Source organism: Apostichopus japonicus, chromosome 3, assembly GCF_037975245.1.
Source record: "Apostichopus japonicus isolate 1M-3 chromosome 3, ASM3797524v1, whole genome shotgun sequence".
Classification (NCBI taxonomy): Eukaryota; Metazoa; Echinodermata; class Holothuroidea; order Aspidochirotida; family Stichopodidae; genus Apostichopus; species Apostichopus japonicus.
This window is the reverse complement of record NC_092563.1, coordinates 14,829,288-14,851,438: the sequence shown is the minus strand read 5'-3', so window position 1 is coordinate 14,851,438 and position 22,151 is coordinate 14,829,288. Positions and strand designations below refer to the sequence as shown.

General features: G+C 36.0%; 1 protein-coding gene across 1 annotated transcript; it reads right to left on the bottom strand.

The window, feature by feature from the left end:
• Positions 1–161: 161 nt before the first annotated feature.
• Positions 162–21,470, bottom strand: LOC139964379 (tyrosine aminotransferase-like). The gene is made up of 11 exons (XM_071965961.1): positions 21,240–21,470; positions 16,925–17,111; positions 14,761–14,865; positions 14,175–14,242; positions 10,211–10,369; positions 9,236–9,374; positions 7,953–8,088; positions 6,442–6,640; positions 4,852–4,935; positions 4,004–4,102; positions 162–2,857 (listed from the first exon to the last, which is right to left on the bottom strand). Exons 2-11 carry the CDS (start codon positions 17,073–17,075, stop codon positions 2,744–2,746), a joined length of 1,254 nt encoding a protein of 417 aa, XP_071822062.1. The 5' UTR covers positions 17,076–17,111; positions 21,240–21,470; the 3' UTR covers positions 162–2,743.
• Positions 21,471–22,151: the final 681 nt, after the last annotated feature.

Below are 22,151 nucleotides of genomic sequence, written 5' to 3'. Positions count from 1 at the left end.
AATCTGACAAGAACATAATATCGATTCACGAAAGGATCAGAGATGTGTGACAGCAAAATGTTCAGATATATCTGCATGGAAGAATCTGTAATTTACTTTGCCTGACACATCTACATGTAAGGTATATCATAACCACGAAAAAAAAAAAACAAGAAAGAAAATAGTTGTTCCATTTCATATCTCAGCTTTTATTTCTGCTTATTCGTCTGACTTCATAGACCAATTAAGTATCTTTTGAAATGCCATAAAGAATAACAATATGGAGAATGCACTGATGCTACTCAATTTTCAGGTCCTCTCATTAAAAAGCAGGCTATTGATAGCCAGCTTTTGATGCTATTGATAGCCTGCTTATTGATAACATTTATAAACTAGATGATTTTCCAAACCTAGTTTTGTGTTCATTTGCTACTTATTATAAACTTTGAAAACTTGATTTCATGAAAAGCTGAAACTCTGAGATAGTGAATAGTTTAACATTGTTTCCAATGTTTCTTCTTGGCCAGCATATATGTTTTTTTTTTACAATTTTTTTTTTTACTGTAATTGATCCGAAAAGCATTCCCAAACTAATTGGATTTACAGAAAAAAAAGGAATAAAAAGTAAAAACAAAATTGGTCAACTACATTTCAAGTGAAGCAAATTTCAATAAACATCTTTCAATTCAAAAAGTAGCTTAAATGTTACGAAAGTGGAAGTTAACAACAGCAATTAGGCCTACAACTAAGCGCCCACCCCCCAAAAAAAACCCACCAGTGCAGTAACAATACTTGAAAGAAATTAACCTTTTCATTAGATTACTTGAAAAGTTTCTGATTCAACAAAATCTCTCTCTGCAAACCCATCACCTGAAAGGATCGATTTTAGGGGAAAGGGTTGATCAACCCATCCAACAGTTTGATCCATCCATCGATGTAGAAACAAAGAATGTTTATTCTGAGTATCATCCAAATGTCTTTGTGAGGGGGAAGGGTTATCACTTTCGGAAGGGGTAGGTTGTACTAGTTGTATTCCTAACTTTCTATGAATTACTTTTTGCCTTTTTCATTTATGTTACATTTTTTATCTGTCTCTTTAATTCCTCAGGTAGCATTCTTCATATTCATATCAGTATAACTATTTAAGCTGTATGATCTTTGCTTTGTATTTCAGTTGTGAAGAAAACAAACAATAAATGAATACCAAACCCCCTTCCCCCCCCCCCAAAAAAAACAAAAAAAAAAACAACACACAGCTGACAGACAACTGCATTTCAGACCTACAATCAAAAATGAGAGTAAGTAAAGTAAGGTGAATATGTTAGATAAGATCTTATTATTTTCTTAAGAAGACGGTTGGTTTTTATTGCAACTTTTCCATCTTTGTCAACAGCGGATGACAATCTCTACCAGAGTTCATTACACAGGTTACATGTCAATCCCAGCTCGCAGCTGATAACATCAGATGCTTTATCACAACAATATCTACACACAACAGAACACCCCCACCCCACCCCCCACAAAAAACTGTACTTTGTGGATTAATCTATCCTTACTACACACTGCACTGCAGATGATTGCAATAATACTACTACTACTTATAATAATAGCAACAAATAAATCAATGACAATAAAATAAATTATGAACTAAGTAAATGAATTTAATAAAAAAAAATTAAAACCTGTTGGAGGGAAAGTGGCCACAGAATACTTTCATTATGAGAAAACAAAGATGTTGTGAAAAATGTAATTACTTCAGGGGGAGGAAAGGGCCGGGTCATAATACCATTTAGAAAAAGTGAGTTTTTTTTCCTTTTTTGAGTGTGTGTAATAAAACTTCTGTTTAGTCCAAGTAACACAGGGTCTGATGATGTACCTGTGGACACCATACAAAGGTTAAGGTTAAGGTGGAAACACTTGGTAAAGCGCACATTACTGTAAAAACACTCAATGGCGCTGAACAACAAAACAATTGTTACAGCTTCACAAATCAATTACTTATCCTTTTATTACAATTTTTAATACATAAAGGACAATGTCTCGCAGGAAATACCATACAAAAATGACACATCAGATGTTTCAAGAAAAGTTCCTGACAAAATGAAAGACTGCACAGATTTTTACATCCCTATTTCTTAGCAATCATTCAGAAATCAGACAGAAATATTATTCTCACAAATTTACCCTCATACTTACTATGGAAAAGGTGAAAACTCACCCGAAAGTGTTTCCTTAGTGCTGTTAATACCATGTTATTAATGCAATGTATAGCATCCAAAATATATGTATATTTTTTTTAAAACTTGGTTTTGCCTCAAATGTCCTCATAATAGTGATGTGGTACACTTGGACCTCTGTTTGTAATATATGATATGCCATGCAACAAACTCTATTCCTCATTGGAAATGAAGTATTTTGAACATTTTAAGCTATTAAGTAACACATGTTGTAATGGGACAATGGAACGGTAGAAATCTACAGCGTCAAGTAGAACTGCCAAACCTTATCATTTCAACAACAATTCTTAGAGTACGTCTATAATTTCACAACCAATTTACATACTTGATAAAAAAAATTGATTCATGAAGTAGCAATTTAACTTAAGAAGAAGTAATTATCCTCCCCCCTTTCAAAAAAAAAAGAACAGGCCTCTTTCAAACAAACACAGAATATATTGGCTGATAGAATATCTCTCTTTTCAAAATAATTAATTCTTCTTTCTCACTCTTGTACTTTTTATACTTTTTATTTTTTATATCATGCCTCAAAGATTCTTTTTGTGTCTTATGCAAAATTCCTTGATTCTCTGGCAAGCAATCTTCACTTTCTCTGGCGGAACTGAAAGAACTATGCGAAAGAAATTTGGATATTCAAACACCTGTAGGGAATGGAGCAAAAAAAAAAGCAGTTGTGATATCAGAAAAATTGCATTCAGACACGAAGACCAGTGAAAACATAATAAATGTGTTTTAACTGGTTTGGATTGTAAAGTATTAACATATTTCACTTTGAGAAGTATTTTGCACAATATGTATCTTATTTATCTTAAAAGTTTTACTTAGATATCTACATAATGAGCATAATGAGGTAACACATTGGAAACAAGTTATTGTGAGGTCATAAAAGTCTTGAGTTTTGTGTTGCATCTGAGGACATGAGCTACAGTGTTCTGTGTGTTAGACTTAGTAATCCAGTCACTTTCATTTATGACCCTAAGATGTTTAAAGGGTCATTTCTCAACATTTAAAGTGTGAGGATGCTGAAAGGAATCCTCTTCCCGAAGTTGGTATTTCTTATGCAGCTTAAAGCAGCATTTTGCGTTTTGTCACTTTTTTTACATATATCAATCACAAAACAGCAAACTAAGATATTAGCCAAGATTTTTCCCTGCCAAAAGTGTTAATCGGCCAGTAATTAAGGACATGTGCAGATGATGAGAAAAGTGTCCTCCGACAAATACACATGTCATATTAATCGCATACAGTTCCCCCCAACCCACTAGTTTGAATTCAACCAATCAGAGATGCAGGTTTAGTTATGAGCCGTTGCTAAAAATAGATTCAAAATGTCAAGTTGGTAACTTGGTACAACCAGCGAGCTGGCACTCTAACAGCTCTCTGGTACAACTGCCATAGACAATCTACACAAATCAAGCATGGTGTTGTATTACGTATTGGTCAATGACGTTCGTAGCTTTTAAATATGTATATTATGGGCGAGGTTTATTTGGATACCAACGGAAAATATCTTTGAGAAAAACAAAGTTGAAAGTTGTAAATTTTTCGACTTTTATGCCACCATTTGAAGTAAGATTTGAATAGATAAGCTAGTAATGTATACCGTTATGGCATCGTGGAATCAGTGAGGTTGAGAAAACCATAGAAAAGGACGCAAAATACTGCTTTAAGGAGAAACAACTTGGGCCATTCCTACCATCACAGTTACTTGTGAGGATGTTACCTGTCCTTGATTTAAGTTATTTACAGAGGCTTGGATTCTCGCTTTGGATATCACATAGACTTACCTTGGCAGGGAGACAAAAGACAGACTCTTCACACATGAGTTTCTCAACAAAATCTTGGTCATCTTTAATGTCCCTGAAATATTCTGAATCCAACCCACACTGAGGATGAGAGAAGAAAGAAAGACCAATGGAATTAAACTTCATCAATTATATCATACTCTTAGCATAGCACCACAATGATCTATGGTAGTCATGTGGGAGTTAGGAGGCGGCTTGAATTTGACAAATCCAAGCCACACTAAAGAGGAGATACAGTAGGACACACAGAACTATATTCATCCACCCGTAGATGGCTAAAATCGGTCCCAAAGTAATAATTGTAATCACGTTGATTCATACTCAGGGCAGAAGAATAGGGTATGGGGGAGGGGGGGGAGATGTGAGGCTAGGAGTGTAGGCTTCTATATGATTGATACAGATCACACTATAAAGGTGTGAAATCTGCACGTGAAGTGATCGAGATTAAGAAAGCAATCTCAAACTAATACTTAGAGACTTAAAGAAGAATGTAAAAATTGTATTTCTACAAAACTTTGCCAAAAGAAAACAGAAAAACCAAAACATGGTTTGTTATAACACATTGTAAATATCTTTATTGAAGATGTTCTAATTTCATGTTAAGCTGTACATTTCATTAATTAAAGTTCAAGTTCATTCCAATATTGTTCTTGAAATGTTTCCACTTTACAATTTAACTTTGCTCCGGTGTAGTCTGATGAAACAGAGTAAAAAAAGTGTTGAATACTAAGTTCTGGACTGGACATATTCATATGGACTGGACATACTGGACTGGACATATATAAGCTATGGACATATGTACATATGTAGGACCAAAATGTGATACTTACCATTAAATACATTGCACCTTGTGGCATGACAGGTGTCAAACCATCTACTTCATGTAAAGTCTTGTAAGCTAATTTGGCATTTTCCTAAAAAAAAAATATGAGAAAATAAAAGGAAATTAGCAAATTTTTGTATTATTATTTCCTATTGTTAACTATCTAAGAAAGTGGTTTGAAATGAAGTTAGTTTTATTAAAATACATGGAAACCTATTACAAAGTAACTTTGTAGGTCTGAAAAAATAAATGTTGAAAAGCAGAAAAAGAAGTGTATGTTTCATTGATGAACCAGCAGATTGAAAACATTAATAACTCCTGAATTTCTTTTCAGCAATTTTAGCATACTAAAAGATTGGATGAAATTGCGTAGAGATTGCACTCAGGAATTTTGATATATTGACAATATCTAGACTAGTCTTAGATCCATTGTACTGCTGTGATAGTCTCTTCAGCCTAGTCTTATTAATATTACTTTTAATTCTTGGAGACTGTCCTTAGGCACATACACTGAAAATATTTATGCACAGAAAAGATTTCTATGAAATCTAAAAAATTACTTATGATATTTCACAGTGGTGGTGGGTATGTTATTTTTGCAAATAAGGAGTAAAAATTAACCAGCTCCAAGCAATTGCTACCCACAGGACAGCCTGACTAAGTGCTCATGCAAACTGCTCTTAACTGGAACAAAGATCATATCCAACCCTCCCTCCCAACCCCTTTCCTCCCAACTCGGGCAGTTAGCAAACCTTAAAGTCCATACAGACATAATTGGGCAATGTAAACTAGCTTCCATCATGCTGAAGGTATCACCCTTTGACACAAAGTCCCATCCATGACAAGGTTGATGTTTTTAAAATCTTAGACGTGGTTCAGCCAATGGTTATCTGTAAGCCTAAACAGCAAACAATATCCAGAAACTAAAAGGTTCATAAAGTATATCAATCTAGCAACTGGTGAAAAACAAACACCAACTGGATAGTTAATTTCCTGTACAAGGAAGAAATACTGACAATAATGGACTCAGCTGCCACTATTTACTCCCCTGTCGATTATTTATTCCCCAAACATTTAGGGCCTTGATGGTTCATTCACCAATAAACAGGCCTATCTAAGCAACTTATTCCTTACATACTGTAGCATTAGTCATTATATTGCAAACGTACCACTCAGTGAAGAATTGTAACCAGATGCTATAAATGTTTGAAGATGCTATTTTAAGTTGATCTCACTTAAAATTGCTGGTATCACTTGAAACGTATGGTGGATGGCAATTTATTTTACCTTACTTCGTACAGTGTGACTGTAAGCTATATGCAACAAATGCTTGTTAAATAGAAAAGAGACACTACAGCCAGGCAAACTGAAGCAAATTAAGAATCAATTCAAGGCATTTTACTTGGCAAGGCTAGCCAGCTAGATTCTCTAAAACAACACTTTTTTTTTTTCTATTTTCATTATTATCAGACACTAACATCCCTTAATGATGCATTTGATTTAGCTGAACAGGGTCAAGTATGTTTTTGTGATTAATGAGAGGAAAGTCCAAGATGGAATTTACTCAATATAACATAGTGAATTAAGTCCCAATCACCTCAAACACTTCCATTGCATGGCTGTAAAACTCTGGTTGAGTGTTGTCAAATATGGCTGGTAAAGCCGCTTGTATGAGGGTGCACGGTCCCAGTATTCGGGTGGATAAGTTGAAAAGCCCCTTGCGAACTTCCTCGTGGAAGGCTCCCGTACGACTCTGCATTAGTACCCAACCCATCCTCCAGCCGGGACAGAGGAACCTGAAGAGAGAAAATTGAGAGCCAATGTGAAGATATAAACTAAGAAAACTAAAAACTTTCTATCTAGCTATTGCTACTATTTCTTAAACGAACACAAATAATAAAACATTCTGAATCAATTCTGCAAATATTATCACAAACTGCACTGCTCTCTACAAATGGAAAGACTTATAAGTCATCATTATACTTGCTCGCCAAATCCAACAAACACAATATAAACTCCTTACAAGAGGCATGGACCTACCATGAAAGTTGGAAACATATGTTTTGTAAAATTTGTCAAAATATTATCTGTGCTACACATCATCCTTGGAATGCCTCCCCACCCCACATATTTCAACATTAAAAATGACAGCCTTATAAACACGGCAGTACGATATATATATATTGTACATTATAGTCACAACGGCAGTCTCAATGCCACCTGAGTGCTTACATGATATTCATTGATACTGTAAAGAAATACCAAACATTTGTGCAATAACAATGTAGCTATGCCTAGCAGCTTATATCACATCACTGCTGAATTTTACATGTGACTTAATGTTAGCTTAACTAACAAATCATGTCATTAAATAAACATGTTTTGCTGGAATGGTGCCCACAAGCACCTGCCCCCCCCCCCTTATTCTCCCTCCTTCTATCCCATACCAACAAGCTTAAATCCTACCCTGATAATTTCTGGACTCTATGAACAATAGAAGTATATTAAATGAATAGTCCAGGTAAAAATTTCTTTTTGATATGTTACAGAGGAACATACTCTAAGCATTCTAGTGAAATTTGCATTCAATTCCTATGTACCGTTTTAAGATATTGATAGTTGAAGTTATCTGATATTCTACCAAAAGTGAACTTGAAGCAAACAGGTGTGATGTCATACTTGCACACTGACAAATAATGTTTTGTTTTTTCTTTATTTTTCAGTCTATTGCTTTGACCTTGAATTGGATAGGGTTACTAGTTTGTGTAAAGGGTATTTGAAGTTTATAAAATACCAATACCTATGGTACATTTACATTATGGATGCATCCAATTGTAGAGAACAAAATTAGACGTCAATTTTAAAGGAACACAAAACATTATTTATCAGTGTGCAACAAGGACGGCACACCTGTTTGATCCAAGTTCTCTTTTGGTACGAAAGGTGGCAACTTCAACTGTCAACATCTCAAAAACGGTACATAGGAATTGAATGCAAATTTCACCAGAATGCTTAGATTATGTTCCTTTTTAACATATCAAAATGAAATTTTGACCTGGACTATTGTTTTAACATATTGATAGTTCAGATTTTTGTTTCAATGTCTACCTCTTGGCAAGCCCTCCACATGTCAGGACGGGTATTTCATCAGCTAGAGAAGCGACTGAATAAAATTTAGTATTGGAAAAGACCATGTTCGCATAGACCTCATCCGCAATGATTGGAAGTCGGTGTCGCCTAGCAACTGCACCGAAATGAGAGAGAGAGAGAGAGAGAGAGAAAGAGATATGATTTAAATATTACAGGTTTAATTATGTTTAAATACTTTTATACCAGTGTTATCCTGAAACCATATTTATAAACCAGTACTTTCTAATTAATTACAGTACATGCTGCCTTTATTATCAAATTTGATACATCGATTACCTGGGTAGGAACGCCTAGGCTGAATATCTAACTGTACTTCATTATGCACATGTTCAGACCTACACATTCACTCTATTTGTCGAATACCATACAGCATCGAGTCTATTTGCCTATGGTTTAAGGCAGTAAAGCATAGCAAAGGACATATAACCTTTGAACATGTCAGTTATATATTTAAAGGTAGCATGAATAACATCTTACTCTGCAAATTCACTCTGTTTTTAATACAATTTGAAAAGCATCGACTTGATTTGATGATGTATCGCCCAATACGATAATCACGTTGAGTTTACATTTGTCAAAGGCATCGAGATATGAACATTTTCATGCTTTTTCACAGACAAAATCCAATTGTATAATATACAAGTCTTGATGCTTTTATTTTCCTGTTATAACGGTATAATTTGAACAGAGCTGAAAGACAATGTCTGACAGATGGAGTCTAAAACCGACCAATCACAGCACCCTGGTTACAAAGTGGTAACATTCACAAACAAAATATGAAGTATTTCCTGATTTGATGATACAGATCCAGTTGGATCCTCATTCCATTACTCCTCACCACAACTAATCTCAAGCATGGGTTGACTTCTCTGAACAGATCCCCTTGGATCCTTCATTCCATTAACTCCTCACCACAACTAATCTCAAGCATGGGTTGACTTCTCTGAACAGATCCGCTTGGATCCTTCATTCCATTATTGCTTAATACTACAAACATATGCCATGCGTTGATCAGATCATACAGATATGCATGGATCCACACTTCATTACTTCTTGCTACTTCAAGTATCAATTATTTCACTACTTTTCACCATTAAAAAAACCCATTTCTAGTATACTTTCCTAACTTTACACCAATCTGTATGGATTCTCATTTCACTTTTGTCTACCATCACAAATATAAATTCTTTGTTCCTTTGAAGATACAGATTCTGATAAATCCTCATTTCATTGCTGCTTACCTTCACAAATATCTAGTAAATGTTCCTTCGAGTATACAGATCCACATGGATTGGAGGGGTTGGTTATTACGATAGAGTTGGTGTTTTCATCAATCAACGATTCCAGATGTTCCAAATCTACCTCCCAAGATCTCTCAGGCTGTAATAAGGGAAATAAACCAATCAAGGCTGAATCAAGATCACACAATAAAGATAATATCTCAGCAGTGCCCATCCCCGGTTCGAGTCACTCCCAGATTAATGTATGTCGTCCAGTTACAGAGTTGTTGACAATTAACAATTCATAATCATGGACGTTAAATAAGAGTGACTTCGGTCAGCTTGGGGCTTTGATAAGCAAATGAGGCTTCTTCCCGAGTTCCTGCTTGCAGGAGGATCTAATATACATACATACATATACACATACATACATCATGTGACACTACACCGCACATACATACAGCATGTCCTATGCAGCTTGGATGCAGTATGCTGCAGCCTTCTCAGTGTCCTACTCTTCACACAGTGACTAAACAAGCCTTGCAACAAGTTTGGTCACTTGATTGATATACTTTAAAACGACAGTCTGCAAGTTATGGAGCCAGATCATAAAAGTGGGTTGGAAACAATTTTTCGGCAGGGAGCGTCAATTTCTTCCAGACGTCACAAACTCCGTTTCCAGTTTTTGGAGTGTGCATACCAAGATTGATTGAGTTATTCTTTATAACACCGAGTCCATAGTCCAGGATAGCTTCATGCAATTGACAATGTTTTTGCCTTGAAAATTGTACCAATGGAATACAAAAATCACAGACAATATATCTTGTAAATTCAATGATATATTAGCAAGCTTGAAAGAGTTATATCAGGCTTATCAGGTGTAATGTTTGTTGAACCTTTGTGGCAAATTGAACTGCACTACCCCTTCCCTTCTCCACCAACCCACCCCCCTCCCCCATTATATCCAGAAGAATATGCACACATGGGTATACTTACCAATAGTCGGTAATACTTTGTATCAACGTTGTACGCTGTACAGATGGTCCAATACAGAGAGAAACCTGGCTTAGGTATAAGAACATTCTGCCCGGGATTAGCCATCACGAGGATCGCCATTTCAAGAGCCTCTGAACAGCCACACGCAAACACTACATCCTGAAAGTAAATTTGTTTTGTACTTTAATAATGTTAAAGAATGATACTGGAACTAACAAATGGTACAGAAGTTAAAATACACATATGTTTCTTCTAAATGTTATCAGAGACATTGAATTTGTTATTTCCAGTGACTTTTGATGGTATGCAGAGGCAGCAGAAGTGGTTCAATGGGGAGGGGGGGGGAGGGGGAACAGGGAAGGTGTATTGTCCTCGATGGGCAGTGGGACATGAGACCTTGATTTCAGGAAGCAAAGTTACCTTTAAACTTTCTAACCTAATTAATCCTCTGTGCATTCCATCCCACAAACTGCAGTATTTGAATGTTTTCTAAAACAAGGGCACCTTCTTTAGTATGAATGGGTACCCTTGGGGTTTTTCACAAAACTGGGTAGGCATGTGCCCCTTGTGCTGGGCTTCTGACATGAGATGGTGCATTTGTTATGGAGAAGACAGGTAAGAAAGAATTGCAATAAATTCCACAGCATACAAAAATGGTTCTATCTGGTTTATGAATATGATAATTGTGTATCTGTGTTTGTTTGCCTCTTCCAGTACTGCTGTACAGTGCTTCTTCTGGATACTAACTGTTGTAAGAATAACAAGGTACCAAAATAAAAAAAAATGTCTCCCATTACCCCACAACAGATTTTGGTTTGGGCAGGAACCTTTATGGTCTGGCTGTAGGGGGATCAAAAACTTTACAAATAAGGTGTGTAGCTACTGTATGTGTTGGTTGAATGTGACTCCCATGTAGAAGTTCTCATGGTCCACAGAAGAAAATTTCAGTTTAGACATTGAATGGTGCATTCTGAGACATTTATTTAGACTATATATTATTTTTATACTTACAGTAGGTCTTAAACATAAGGTTGTGCTGAGAAATACTTTTGAATTTTCAAAAAATCCTGTGACTGAACATTTTCTCCAGACTGATGGTGGATGCGTGGGATGGAGAGAGGGGGGGGGGGACTTCTAATATACTGTAACATTACAACAGAGGTTAAGGCAAACTAGTGGGTTTATCACAAACACTTATTAACTGATAACTATATCTCTAAAATGATTTGATAAGGAAGAATTTTGATTACAATATTGACTGTTGGTATTTATTTTGCTATTCATAGTTCTATCTTTTAGATATGTGATGATAAGGTCAAACCAACCGTGTCACGTACACCTGATTCAACGTTGATAACAAAAAAGATCATGTGGTTTCATGATTTGATCTTTTTTATGAGTTTCAAGTTTATTAAAAACCCAGTATAAGTACATGAAAGTACATATTTATAAATAGGATATGAAAAACAGTTAGGAGTTATAAAGCTTAAAATAGCATGTACTGTATGTACAAATAATATATCCAAAGTTAATAAATGAATTAAAGTAGGTTTTGTGGAACAACACCCTGACTAAATATGGCAGCCATATAAGCAAAAGAATTTTTAAAACGTACAGTTTGAAATTTTGGCGTGATTATCCTATTTCTCAAATTATAATTAGTCTGTTAAAGAAGTGACTTCAGTTGGCCTTACGAAGCGGATGTTTCTCGTCTCTATCAATTTTAAGAGAAATCCTTTTAAAATCTCCCATGGCTGCATTGTTAACTTGGTTAATAAGGGTGTTAACATCTAGGCTAAAAATTTTGGCACAGTAATGCAAGAATGATCTAATTCTAAGAAAAGTTTAGAAATCAAATTTGGCCAAGAGATTTGGCCAAGAGATTTGCTCATAAAATTGGAAGAGCGCAAGGTTGTTTTAACTAGTGGGACATTTCCGGTAATACCGAGAGAGTTGACAGATTTGCTTAATGAAATAATCATGCAAATATCTTTATGATGGGAAATGCAACTTTCCAAAAATGAAGGGTCAAAACAACCTTGTTGTAGGAGAGATGCCAACATCTTTCTTGCCTCTGTTGAAATTATTACATGCAGATATCATGTGGGAATACTGAAAAAAATATCTTGGTAACTGTTTGCCTGTCAGTAGAAATGAGTAATTTACTGTAGGTCGACAAATCTTTTTATGGTCTGCAATTAATGTTTGTGGACTAAATATTTGCCAAAGTCATTGGAGGATTTTGAGATTAAATTAAGATACAGAAAAGATCAGCTAAACAAACCATTAAACCCCAGCTAGTAAAGTCAACTAGATATAAAAAGCAACGATTGTTATCTCCAGATCCAGAAAGCATATCGGCAATGTTTATGAATAGCTCACACAGTTCATATAACTCAAGACCATATTTAGGTAAACATTTTGTTTGGCAAAACTCTTGAAATGGTATCAGATATATGATAACAGACAATTTACAGAACACAAAACTTGGTATTGATCCAAACCAATGGATAAGTTTTTTTCTGAGTTTTTTTATTAAATGTCTGCTTATAAATCCGGAGTAGGTGATTACCATTAAAGCAATTGTACTGTACATGTAAACCATGAATGAATTATCCAGCTAGGGCATATGGAACCATTTTGCCACTGTCTACGAGATAAATTCATTTTGTTACTAGGGCAATAATTCTCTACAAAAATTCCTGAATTTTTTTCTTCTCCTTGTCAAAGATAGTGCACTGAGTTTGTGATTGAGCTCGCCAATGATATGAGAAGCAAAAAACTTAGCCAGACTCTATTCGCAACATGAGCAAAGAATATGAAACATTCATTTCGACATGTTAACAAATATCCTCCTTTGAATCACTGTACTGCCAATACCTTTTAAATCAAGGAGATTGGTTAATGAGGGAGGCTGAGGCCAATGGTAGCACACACCAGTTACTTTGTCATGTTTTGTGTTAAAGGGGCTTTTGTCTACCAACTTTTAATCAGATACTACTGACAAAAGACCTGAGAGATATTCTATATTTTTTTGTATAAGAATTTATACCACTGTAAGTTGTGTTGTTACACATACCTCCCCCTTCCCCCCCCCCCCCACTGTCAAAGCAGGCATGGCAAGAATGGGGCCATTGGTCAAAATGAGGGTCTTCGTGAACAGGCATAATGAATGTATTGTCATATCCAAAATACAATTAAGGATAAAAGAAGACTTTAAAATGTAAGGGGGGTTAAACCACCCCCCTCCTGAGGCCAAACCTAGCTCTTGACACACTCCCTAAGGCCATATACACTGCCTGGCATGACCCGTGGTGCACAAAAATTCACCAGTTCACACACATATGTTTAACCTACTGTACAATATGCCTTACAAGGAACAAGTAAATTGATAATTCATGATTCCATACATAAATCACACAGAATTGTTTTAAAATACAGGGACTATACATCACTGATTTCACAAGTTGGTGACTGTTGTAGCTTAACAGTCGCAAAACAAAAGCAAACAAAAACCTTGTCATATATATTTTGATTCTGGAATGCATGGTATTCAGTAGTTGAGGCCTGCATGTTTTATAGAAAATATAATGTGGACGAATTCTTGGGTAAGAGGTACAGCACTGGGTATGATTGCATTAGTTAACTGTAAGCAAACATAGAATTCGTCCATTTTCTGCGGAACGTACTAGAACAGAACAGTTTCTATGGGTATACATGCAGCTGCAGTATTTTATATACATGCCTACTATACAAGTGTTCACACTATTTGTTGACCTATTTTTGAAGAAAAAAATTGAGAATTTTTTTTCCAACCCATATTCTCCTACTTGACCCTGCCTCTGGGACTATAGCCCCCCCCCAATCCCTGGTGACCCTAGCTTTTCCCCCATCTTGAAAGGCCTGTATACAAGGGCCATGTACTGGCTTTATACGTACCTACTGTAACATAGACGCTACTCACCTTGGAGTCCAATGGCAAATCAGGCAGCGAAAACCTCTTAGCAACAGCAGCCCTACCTGCTTCATAACCTGTCCAGAAAGATTAAACAAAAGTCATCAATACAGTAGGATAACTTTAATTACAAGTTTATCTGCCTTCACACAAGGCCAGCTGTGCAGCTACTGTATGCTATATATCAGTTTGCTAACATACCAAAACCCTACAAATTTAAAGTACTTCTTAACAATTTTACGGTCTGCATTGATGCGGGGGGGGGGGGGGGTGGTGGCGGGAGTCAACATGTACTGTACATGTACAAAATATTCATCATACCCCCAAATTAAGAGACTCACTCTCCTTAATCAGACTTCCAAAATTGATTATGAAAACCAGAGTAGACACCATGGATGAGACTTACATGCACACACACAGATGGAGCAGTTCTGGAGGATAAAAGGTACTGTAGGGAGCCTCAACCTTACCCACAGAAAAGATTTACAGGTTATGTTGGGATGGGGGAAGGTGGGAGGGGAAGTGGATTCAGAGTACTGGCACAGCAAACCAACCAGCAGAGGGAGCATACTGTACTGCCTCTCTCGTCACTTACCGACAGAGGGAGCGTAGCCGTTACTTTTCCCGGAATCTAAAGCCTTCTTCACTGCATCTTTCATTTCTTGCGACGGGCCGAGGTTTCCAAAAACGGTTGGGTCACCTGAAGAATAATATATTAAAACAAAATCAGTCACATTGGAAAAACAGCAGAAATTAAAATGCACTATTTAGCAAAGACTCGTAACCTTGGAGAATTAACGAGAGGGTTGGGGTGAGTTGGGGAAGGGAATATGGCCAAGTTATATTTTGACTTATTAAAGGCTAAAATTATTTCAATACCAAGATAAACTATCCAAGCAATGCTCTAGATTTACTTCAAGTTTCATTTCTATATACTGTACAATAGATAGCTTGAGTTGAAAAGCAGTTTAGAGGAGCCTTTGGTGATTTACTGAGTCAATATATATTTGAGGTGGTGATTGAGTTTGATGAACACAACACAGCATTCAACCTCAACCTCAACCATTTCTGGAAATCACTGCAGTCAGTTTGTAGAAACACTGGATTTCAACAATTTTTATCCAAAGAACACACACATTTTTCACTAATTTCTGTTATTGTGAAGTAATAAACAAAGTTGTGTCACCAAATAAAAGAATAACAATTTTAAGATAAGATTTCATTCCTTTAACTATTTCTTATGATTGATATTATTTCCCCCCCCCCCCCAGTTTGAGAATATTCAAAAGAGTTCCCATTCAAGTACAGTAAGATGCTTTCACAGAATTTAAAAAATGCATTAAATCGGGATCATTGCACCCCTTTTTTGGGCTTGCCAGAGGTTACATTTTGAAGGGTCACCAAGTATGCATGGGAAAAAAGAAAAAAAAGAAAAGAAAATGAAGACCAGGGCATTATAGCTATGACTTGAGCTAGCTGGGTATCTTTCTGGGAAGTCTTAACAGATTTGGGGACAATGCTGTAAATTATGTTTAAATCACAGGTCTGGAGATATACAATAATTAACACTCAATTGATCTTCCACTTCCGTAGAGAATATTGAGGGCTGCTCTTCAAATGTCAAGTGGAGATGGATTTAGAAAGTTGAAGGTACTCTGGTAGGCTGTGACGGAAGCAGGTCACTTCGCCTAACAACCATTTCGCCCAACCAGCCTGGTCATTTCGCCCAACCGTACCATTTCGCCCAACCAGCCTGGTCATTTCGCCCAACCTTGATTAAATATTATACTTCAAAAGGAAATGTTCGGGAATTGTTAAGGTTACAGGATACGAACCGAATATTAAGGAAACTTGAGGATGGATCAGTGTTTTAGGGGTTAGGTTTGAGAGGTTTGATAGAAAACGTTCGATTATTAAGGAATATAACCCAAAATAAATCAAATTGAACTAGTGAAATAGAAACTGTGATATTATTCCACACCGATTCCCCTTTGTTTGTATAATAATATAACTTCCATTGCAAGCGTAACCGCCTTGTGTAAGTAGTGTAATCCTCCCATTATACCTGAAATAACTGTTCAAACTCCGATCGATATCGAGCGGACCTCACTTTATTTACCTACCACCAAGTAACATAACCCAAAATAAATCAAATTGAACTAGTGAAATAGAAAAAGTAATATTATTCTGACTGAATATTAGTAATAAAAAGGTTGGGCGAAATGACCAACAAGGTTGGGCGAAATGACCACATGTGCTGGTTGGGCGAAATGACCAGGCTGGTTGGGCAAATTGACAAGGCTGGTTGGATGAAATGGCAGTTGGGCGAAATGGTTATTGGGCGAAGTGACCAGAAAGCGGCTGTGACTACATAACAGTTGATATCAAAGCTTCTGCTGGGCTTCTTGCTGGTACACTACAGTGTGTGTCTTCAGCAGGTTAGGCTCTCTAGATCAGCACTCTGGACATACACAAACATTTAAAGAGACCAAATTTCGAACTTTAAATGATTTGGCAGTCTCAAAAACTTAGGCACACCTACTGTACATGTACAGTAAGTACAGTAGTCAATTCTCACTCATGACTACCGTAAATGTCACAAAAGTTTCAATTTCATTACGACTATAAACAGAACAGTCGTACCATACCGAGTAAATACCCCAATATTTGTGAATGCCGAATATTTAAGTAATTTTTAATTTCTAATTAAAATCCTGTGAAACTGCTTGTAATACTAATGTGTTTTATTGATACTTTACCAATAGACAGGGAGATCAATTCTTTTTCGGGGTTAGGTTCCAATTTCATTCCGTCCACGACAGCCCTGATGGGATTGTAGGTGCGTCTAGCCATGTGCGACGAAGCTATTGTCCATTTGGATTTCTTGTTTGGCTGCCCGTTGTTTTCCATTATACTAATTCTATAAACCCACTTTTCAAGTTTTATCTGAAAACAAAAACCAGGAAATGGAGAGACATGTTATTTATGGTACTGAACACAAACCTACAATCAGTTTTCAGTGCTTCAAAAACAGGGTATATATATACCATGGGGTTTTAAGGGTTAAAAGGGTACTACAATTCCAGGACCTGGCTACAGTACACACTCAATCTACAATGAAAATTGACGATGAAAGAAAAACTGTGGATTGAGTTATTGACTGTTTTCAATTACACTGTTCCATTCTAGAAAACTTATATATATACTGTACCTAGGTGTACTGTACATGTATTGTAGCATCCTAGTGTTATACACTTTTATCGCAATGATTTTATACCATTGTCGATAGCCTACCGGTATTTATACTCATGCAATATCACTTTTACATGTGTTTCAACGTTATGCGTTTTCAATTTCATGTCTGTTTTAGAGCTCTTGTGTTTGAACAATTTCCATTGTATTTTTATGCATGTGGCTGAATAAATCATGAATAAATCATCTATCGTCGGTCAGTCGGTCGGTCGGTCGGTCGGTCGGTGATTAATTATATACTTGTTTAACCTATGTTATATACACTTGACAATTTACATTTCTATGCAGGGTTGATCTTTTAGGTGGGAAAAACCTGGTAAGTAGCCAAGAAAAACTGGGGGAAAACCCAGTAAAAACCAGATGATACTGATAAATTGTGATTGTTGCAACCATCTGTGGGAATGACTTCTTCAACTGAATACTCTCATTCAAAAAAAAAGAAAAAAAGAAAAAGAAAAAAGGAACACCCAGTTACGGCAATGTTATTAATGATTATTGTTGAGAAACCTCCTTGTTTAGTTTTGATACATGTATGTTAGTGACAGTGTGTTGGGACTACTGTATGCTACTAAGTACTGTAACTCATGTAACAACATACTGTACTTGTAAATTATTTATAAGCAAAACCAAATTTACATGTAATTTACATGTAGAGTACTGTACACCAGTAACAAACAGTAAGCCTACCGTACAACTGTTTTAACATTAGTCTGTCAGTTGGTAATGTATGTTAGTTTAAATGCAAAGTACTGTTTACTGTACGTACATATTATCTGTTATGTTTCAAGACCAAAGTTGCAACTACTGCACTGTGGGTACTGTACTGTACTGCACTTTCCACATGTTATTACTTTCATTAAGTTGGTTTCATGTTTGTTTCTCGGTAACAAAGAGGAAACATTTCTCTCTTCGAAACTGTTTTTTCAGGAACTTCATTTTTTATGACCCAATAAGACATCTTAATTTATATAATGACCCTAATTTTCTAAAGTGTGTTAAATGTTTATAATTATTTGAAGGAGGCAAACAGAGTAACGCAAGTAAAGCTTGCTAAAATATAAGCAGAACGCACTGCAATTCGAATACAAATTACTCTGATATGAAATAACAAATGTTGTGAATTCTTGTGGGTTTATATGAAAAGACAAAACAAATCATATCAACATCACAAAATCAAATTTGCATTATGCAGGTTTGTATGCTCATTAAAGATGCTACGAGCATCTAGGTTAATTCTGGCAAACTTGGACATCATTACCGTAACGTAAACCTTCCCTTTACGCAAAGGTTTCACACTGTAATCCCAATCACACAGTACTGCATGTTAATATGTCAAATTGTTTAAATCATAAATTTGCAGCTCTATAGCTGTGAATACATGTGATGCAGGAATTTCCTGTACAGTACTGTACAGTGTATGTCCGTGCAGAGTCAAGCTGTGTGTACAGCATCCATACATTTGTACATCTAGGCTCTGAAATTTTTGTCTCTTATAAAAAGTACTCTTTCTTTCCTCCTGTGTACAAAAACTGCTATACATCTTGGACTTTGACAGTAATTATTTAAGAATTTGCAAGGCATATTTTGATACTATACTGGAAAAATTAAATCCTAGAGTAAGTGAAGAATTTGTTTTCCTACTTAGAGACTTTAAATGGGGCTCAGGGGCTGGAGGGTACTGTCAATGAGATAGCCGGTTCAAGCCATGCTATTATATCTTGGTATATTATTTGCACAACTATGCACAACTCCTTCAGGAAGGGTATAATTTCGGAGAGGGGAAACAGAATAGGACCTACAGTACTCTAAATGGGTAAGAGAGGAGGGTGATACTAAGGTGAAAAAATGAGACAGGGATAGGTTAGGGAGAGTTGAAAAGAGAAATAAAATTCATCTATTTTTATGAATAGTAGCAGAAGCAAATAAACAGTACTGATTCACAGGTATGACGAATGACTAGATGTACGGTAATGTAAACAATACTTCACATGGAATATATACAACTTATCATAAATGATGGGTAGTTTATTACCCCAAACATATATACTTAGTTACCTCATGAACCTACTGACAGTTATACTTTGTGAACTTTACCATACTGTCCTTTCAAGTGAAGTACTGGATACAGTCGGTAGAATTCAGTTTATTCCAACATTATTTCTAGCAGCACATTAATAATACTGTACTCTCTGGGATACTGTTGGCCAGCTGTTCTTACACTTTCCACTACCTAGGATCGAAGTCCATGAGGACTGAAGTGATGACCCACTACACCCCTTCCCCCCTCAGGATCCCTTTTCAGGGGGGGGCTCGAAAGCTACGTAGCTTAGACTATGGACTTGATGATTAAAATAACCTAATTGATCTCGGTTGGCACCTTCATAAACTGTAATTTCTTTTGACATCTGAAAATCAGGATGAACCCAGGGAAAATGTTTACAGGTGATCCACTTTTAGGTCACACCTCATAGATAGCAGACTATCGCCAAGGTGACAACCTACAGTACTGTACAGCAGGTGGAATTATGAATCGAGTCAATCGACTCCATTTTGCTTGAAAAAATTAAACAAATTTACCCAGAGTATTAGGAATTGCAGGAATGTTGGCTACAGTATGTCAAGTAGATCAATGTCCTCCAATTGGAACCCATTACACAACCCTACACAATTATATTATCAACCATCACTGAATTTTTTATAACAACTAAATAAAGGCATCATTATCATTTATAGTTTGCAATATACTGTATATATTGAGTGTAACGATATATGTTGATCAATAAATGCAGATGTTATGAACTTGTCCATATATCACAGGTGACAAGATTGGTAGAACTGCTGATATTTGATTACAACACTTGCAGGTTGTCATATTGTACATACTGTGCTATAACACAACAGTACACAAGCAATTGGGCTTTACAGAGTAACATTGGAACAGAGGTTGACCAAATTTTACTTGATTGTTCAAAGTGATCTACTATATATATATCAATAGCACGTTCATATCAGCTACAGTATTTGAGAAGTCCATATCAGCTTGTTTGTTCTTCGTGTATTGTTTTTCAAAATGCACTGGTATTTTTAATGTTATATATAAATTTTTAAAAAGTTGATTCACTAAGAATCACTGGCTAATTTATGCGTCTGCTTGAATCTTGTTTCATAGAGGTATACGGCTGCTTTGTCTCACTAGCATTCCTACAGTAAATCATTGTTTTACTGCTTTAGTTTGGATGGAGGCAGACTTATATTATAAAGAAATTCTATGTGTACTCCAAAAGAAAATATGAAACTATTATTAGACAAAAGTAGAGAAATTAGATATGACTCATAATTGACAAATACGGGGTAGGCTATTGTTTTAGAAAATATATATATATATATTTCATTTCATTTATTTCGTCTATACATAAGAACAATAGAACAAAGTGGTATAGTATAAACAGGACACTAGAAAAACAATAGTAGTTTATCGAGCTAGCGACCAAAATATAACAAATAACAATGAAAGAAGGTAACAATTAAGAGTAGAGAAAAATAAACATGAGATATATAAATATATTAGACCCTTAGATTTTAAATTTCCCACAGAGAGTTGTCCTACCTACGATAAGTTTACTTTTGAGTGGGAATACTTCCGTGTTGTCAGCATACTTCTGCACACAAATGTACTCATACTGGATAGTTGTGCCTACAAATTAGAATGGGCCAAAGTAAGCAGACTTAGGCTTATCGATCTTTCGCATCAGTTTCACTAGTATACATTACAACTAGGCCTAGTGTACGTCACTGCCAGACCAATGCCTTACGTTAACTTACCGAATAGTAGGTTGGAGATCTTTCGGCTAGACTACTTCAACTCGTTGGAAAAACAAGTTTTGATCAAATTTTATTTCAGTTCTACGTCCAGAAGTTACTACGTCGATAACCGCGTGAACAAAATGTCTACCGTCGATGTGGTAAAGTTATTACTAATTTGACATCGACTGTAAGTACACACACGCACACAGTCACATCCGTTACTCTCTCACTGTCACAGAACCGAACGTGTTTTTCATAGTAATTACTAGCACGTTTTGACGTCGAGGGCTCGGTCTAAATTCTGCGATGTGATTGGTGCCTGTAAAGGCTCGTCTTGTAACGTCACAGCAAATGAAAGTGCAATGTAAACATTCCTTATCAGCATGCAATATACTTACTACTCGCACGGACTGATAGGATTTGACGGGTTACAACCGGCTTCATCTAGAGGACTTATTTGCCATTCTTTCTTCAAGTATGGCGATGCTACTTGTACTTGCATTACTCTCATATATTTGTCCTAATGGAACCCCGATATATTACAAAATAGTGCGAAAGAAGGCGGCGGGATTTTAATTGATGTTAGTTATTATGACACGCCATTTATTAAACGTAAATGTTTGAAAAATATACAGCATTGAAGCTACATGGTTAGAGATCAAGTTACCTTTTAATAGAAACATGTTTTTATGCCTAACTTATAGACCCATAAATGCTATAGAGTAGAATGGATAAACGTATTTCATAACATGCTTACTTCACCATATACGATACCTGCCAAGAGATCGTTGTCATAGCCTCATAGGAGACTTTATATTTTTAAATCTTAAATGAAAGTAACAATAAGACATGGTCACTAACTTTATGTCGTTTTAACCTAGAACTAACGGTAAAAGACCCAACCAGAGTTACAGAAAACACCTGCTCCCT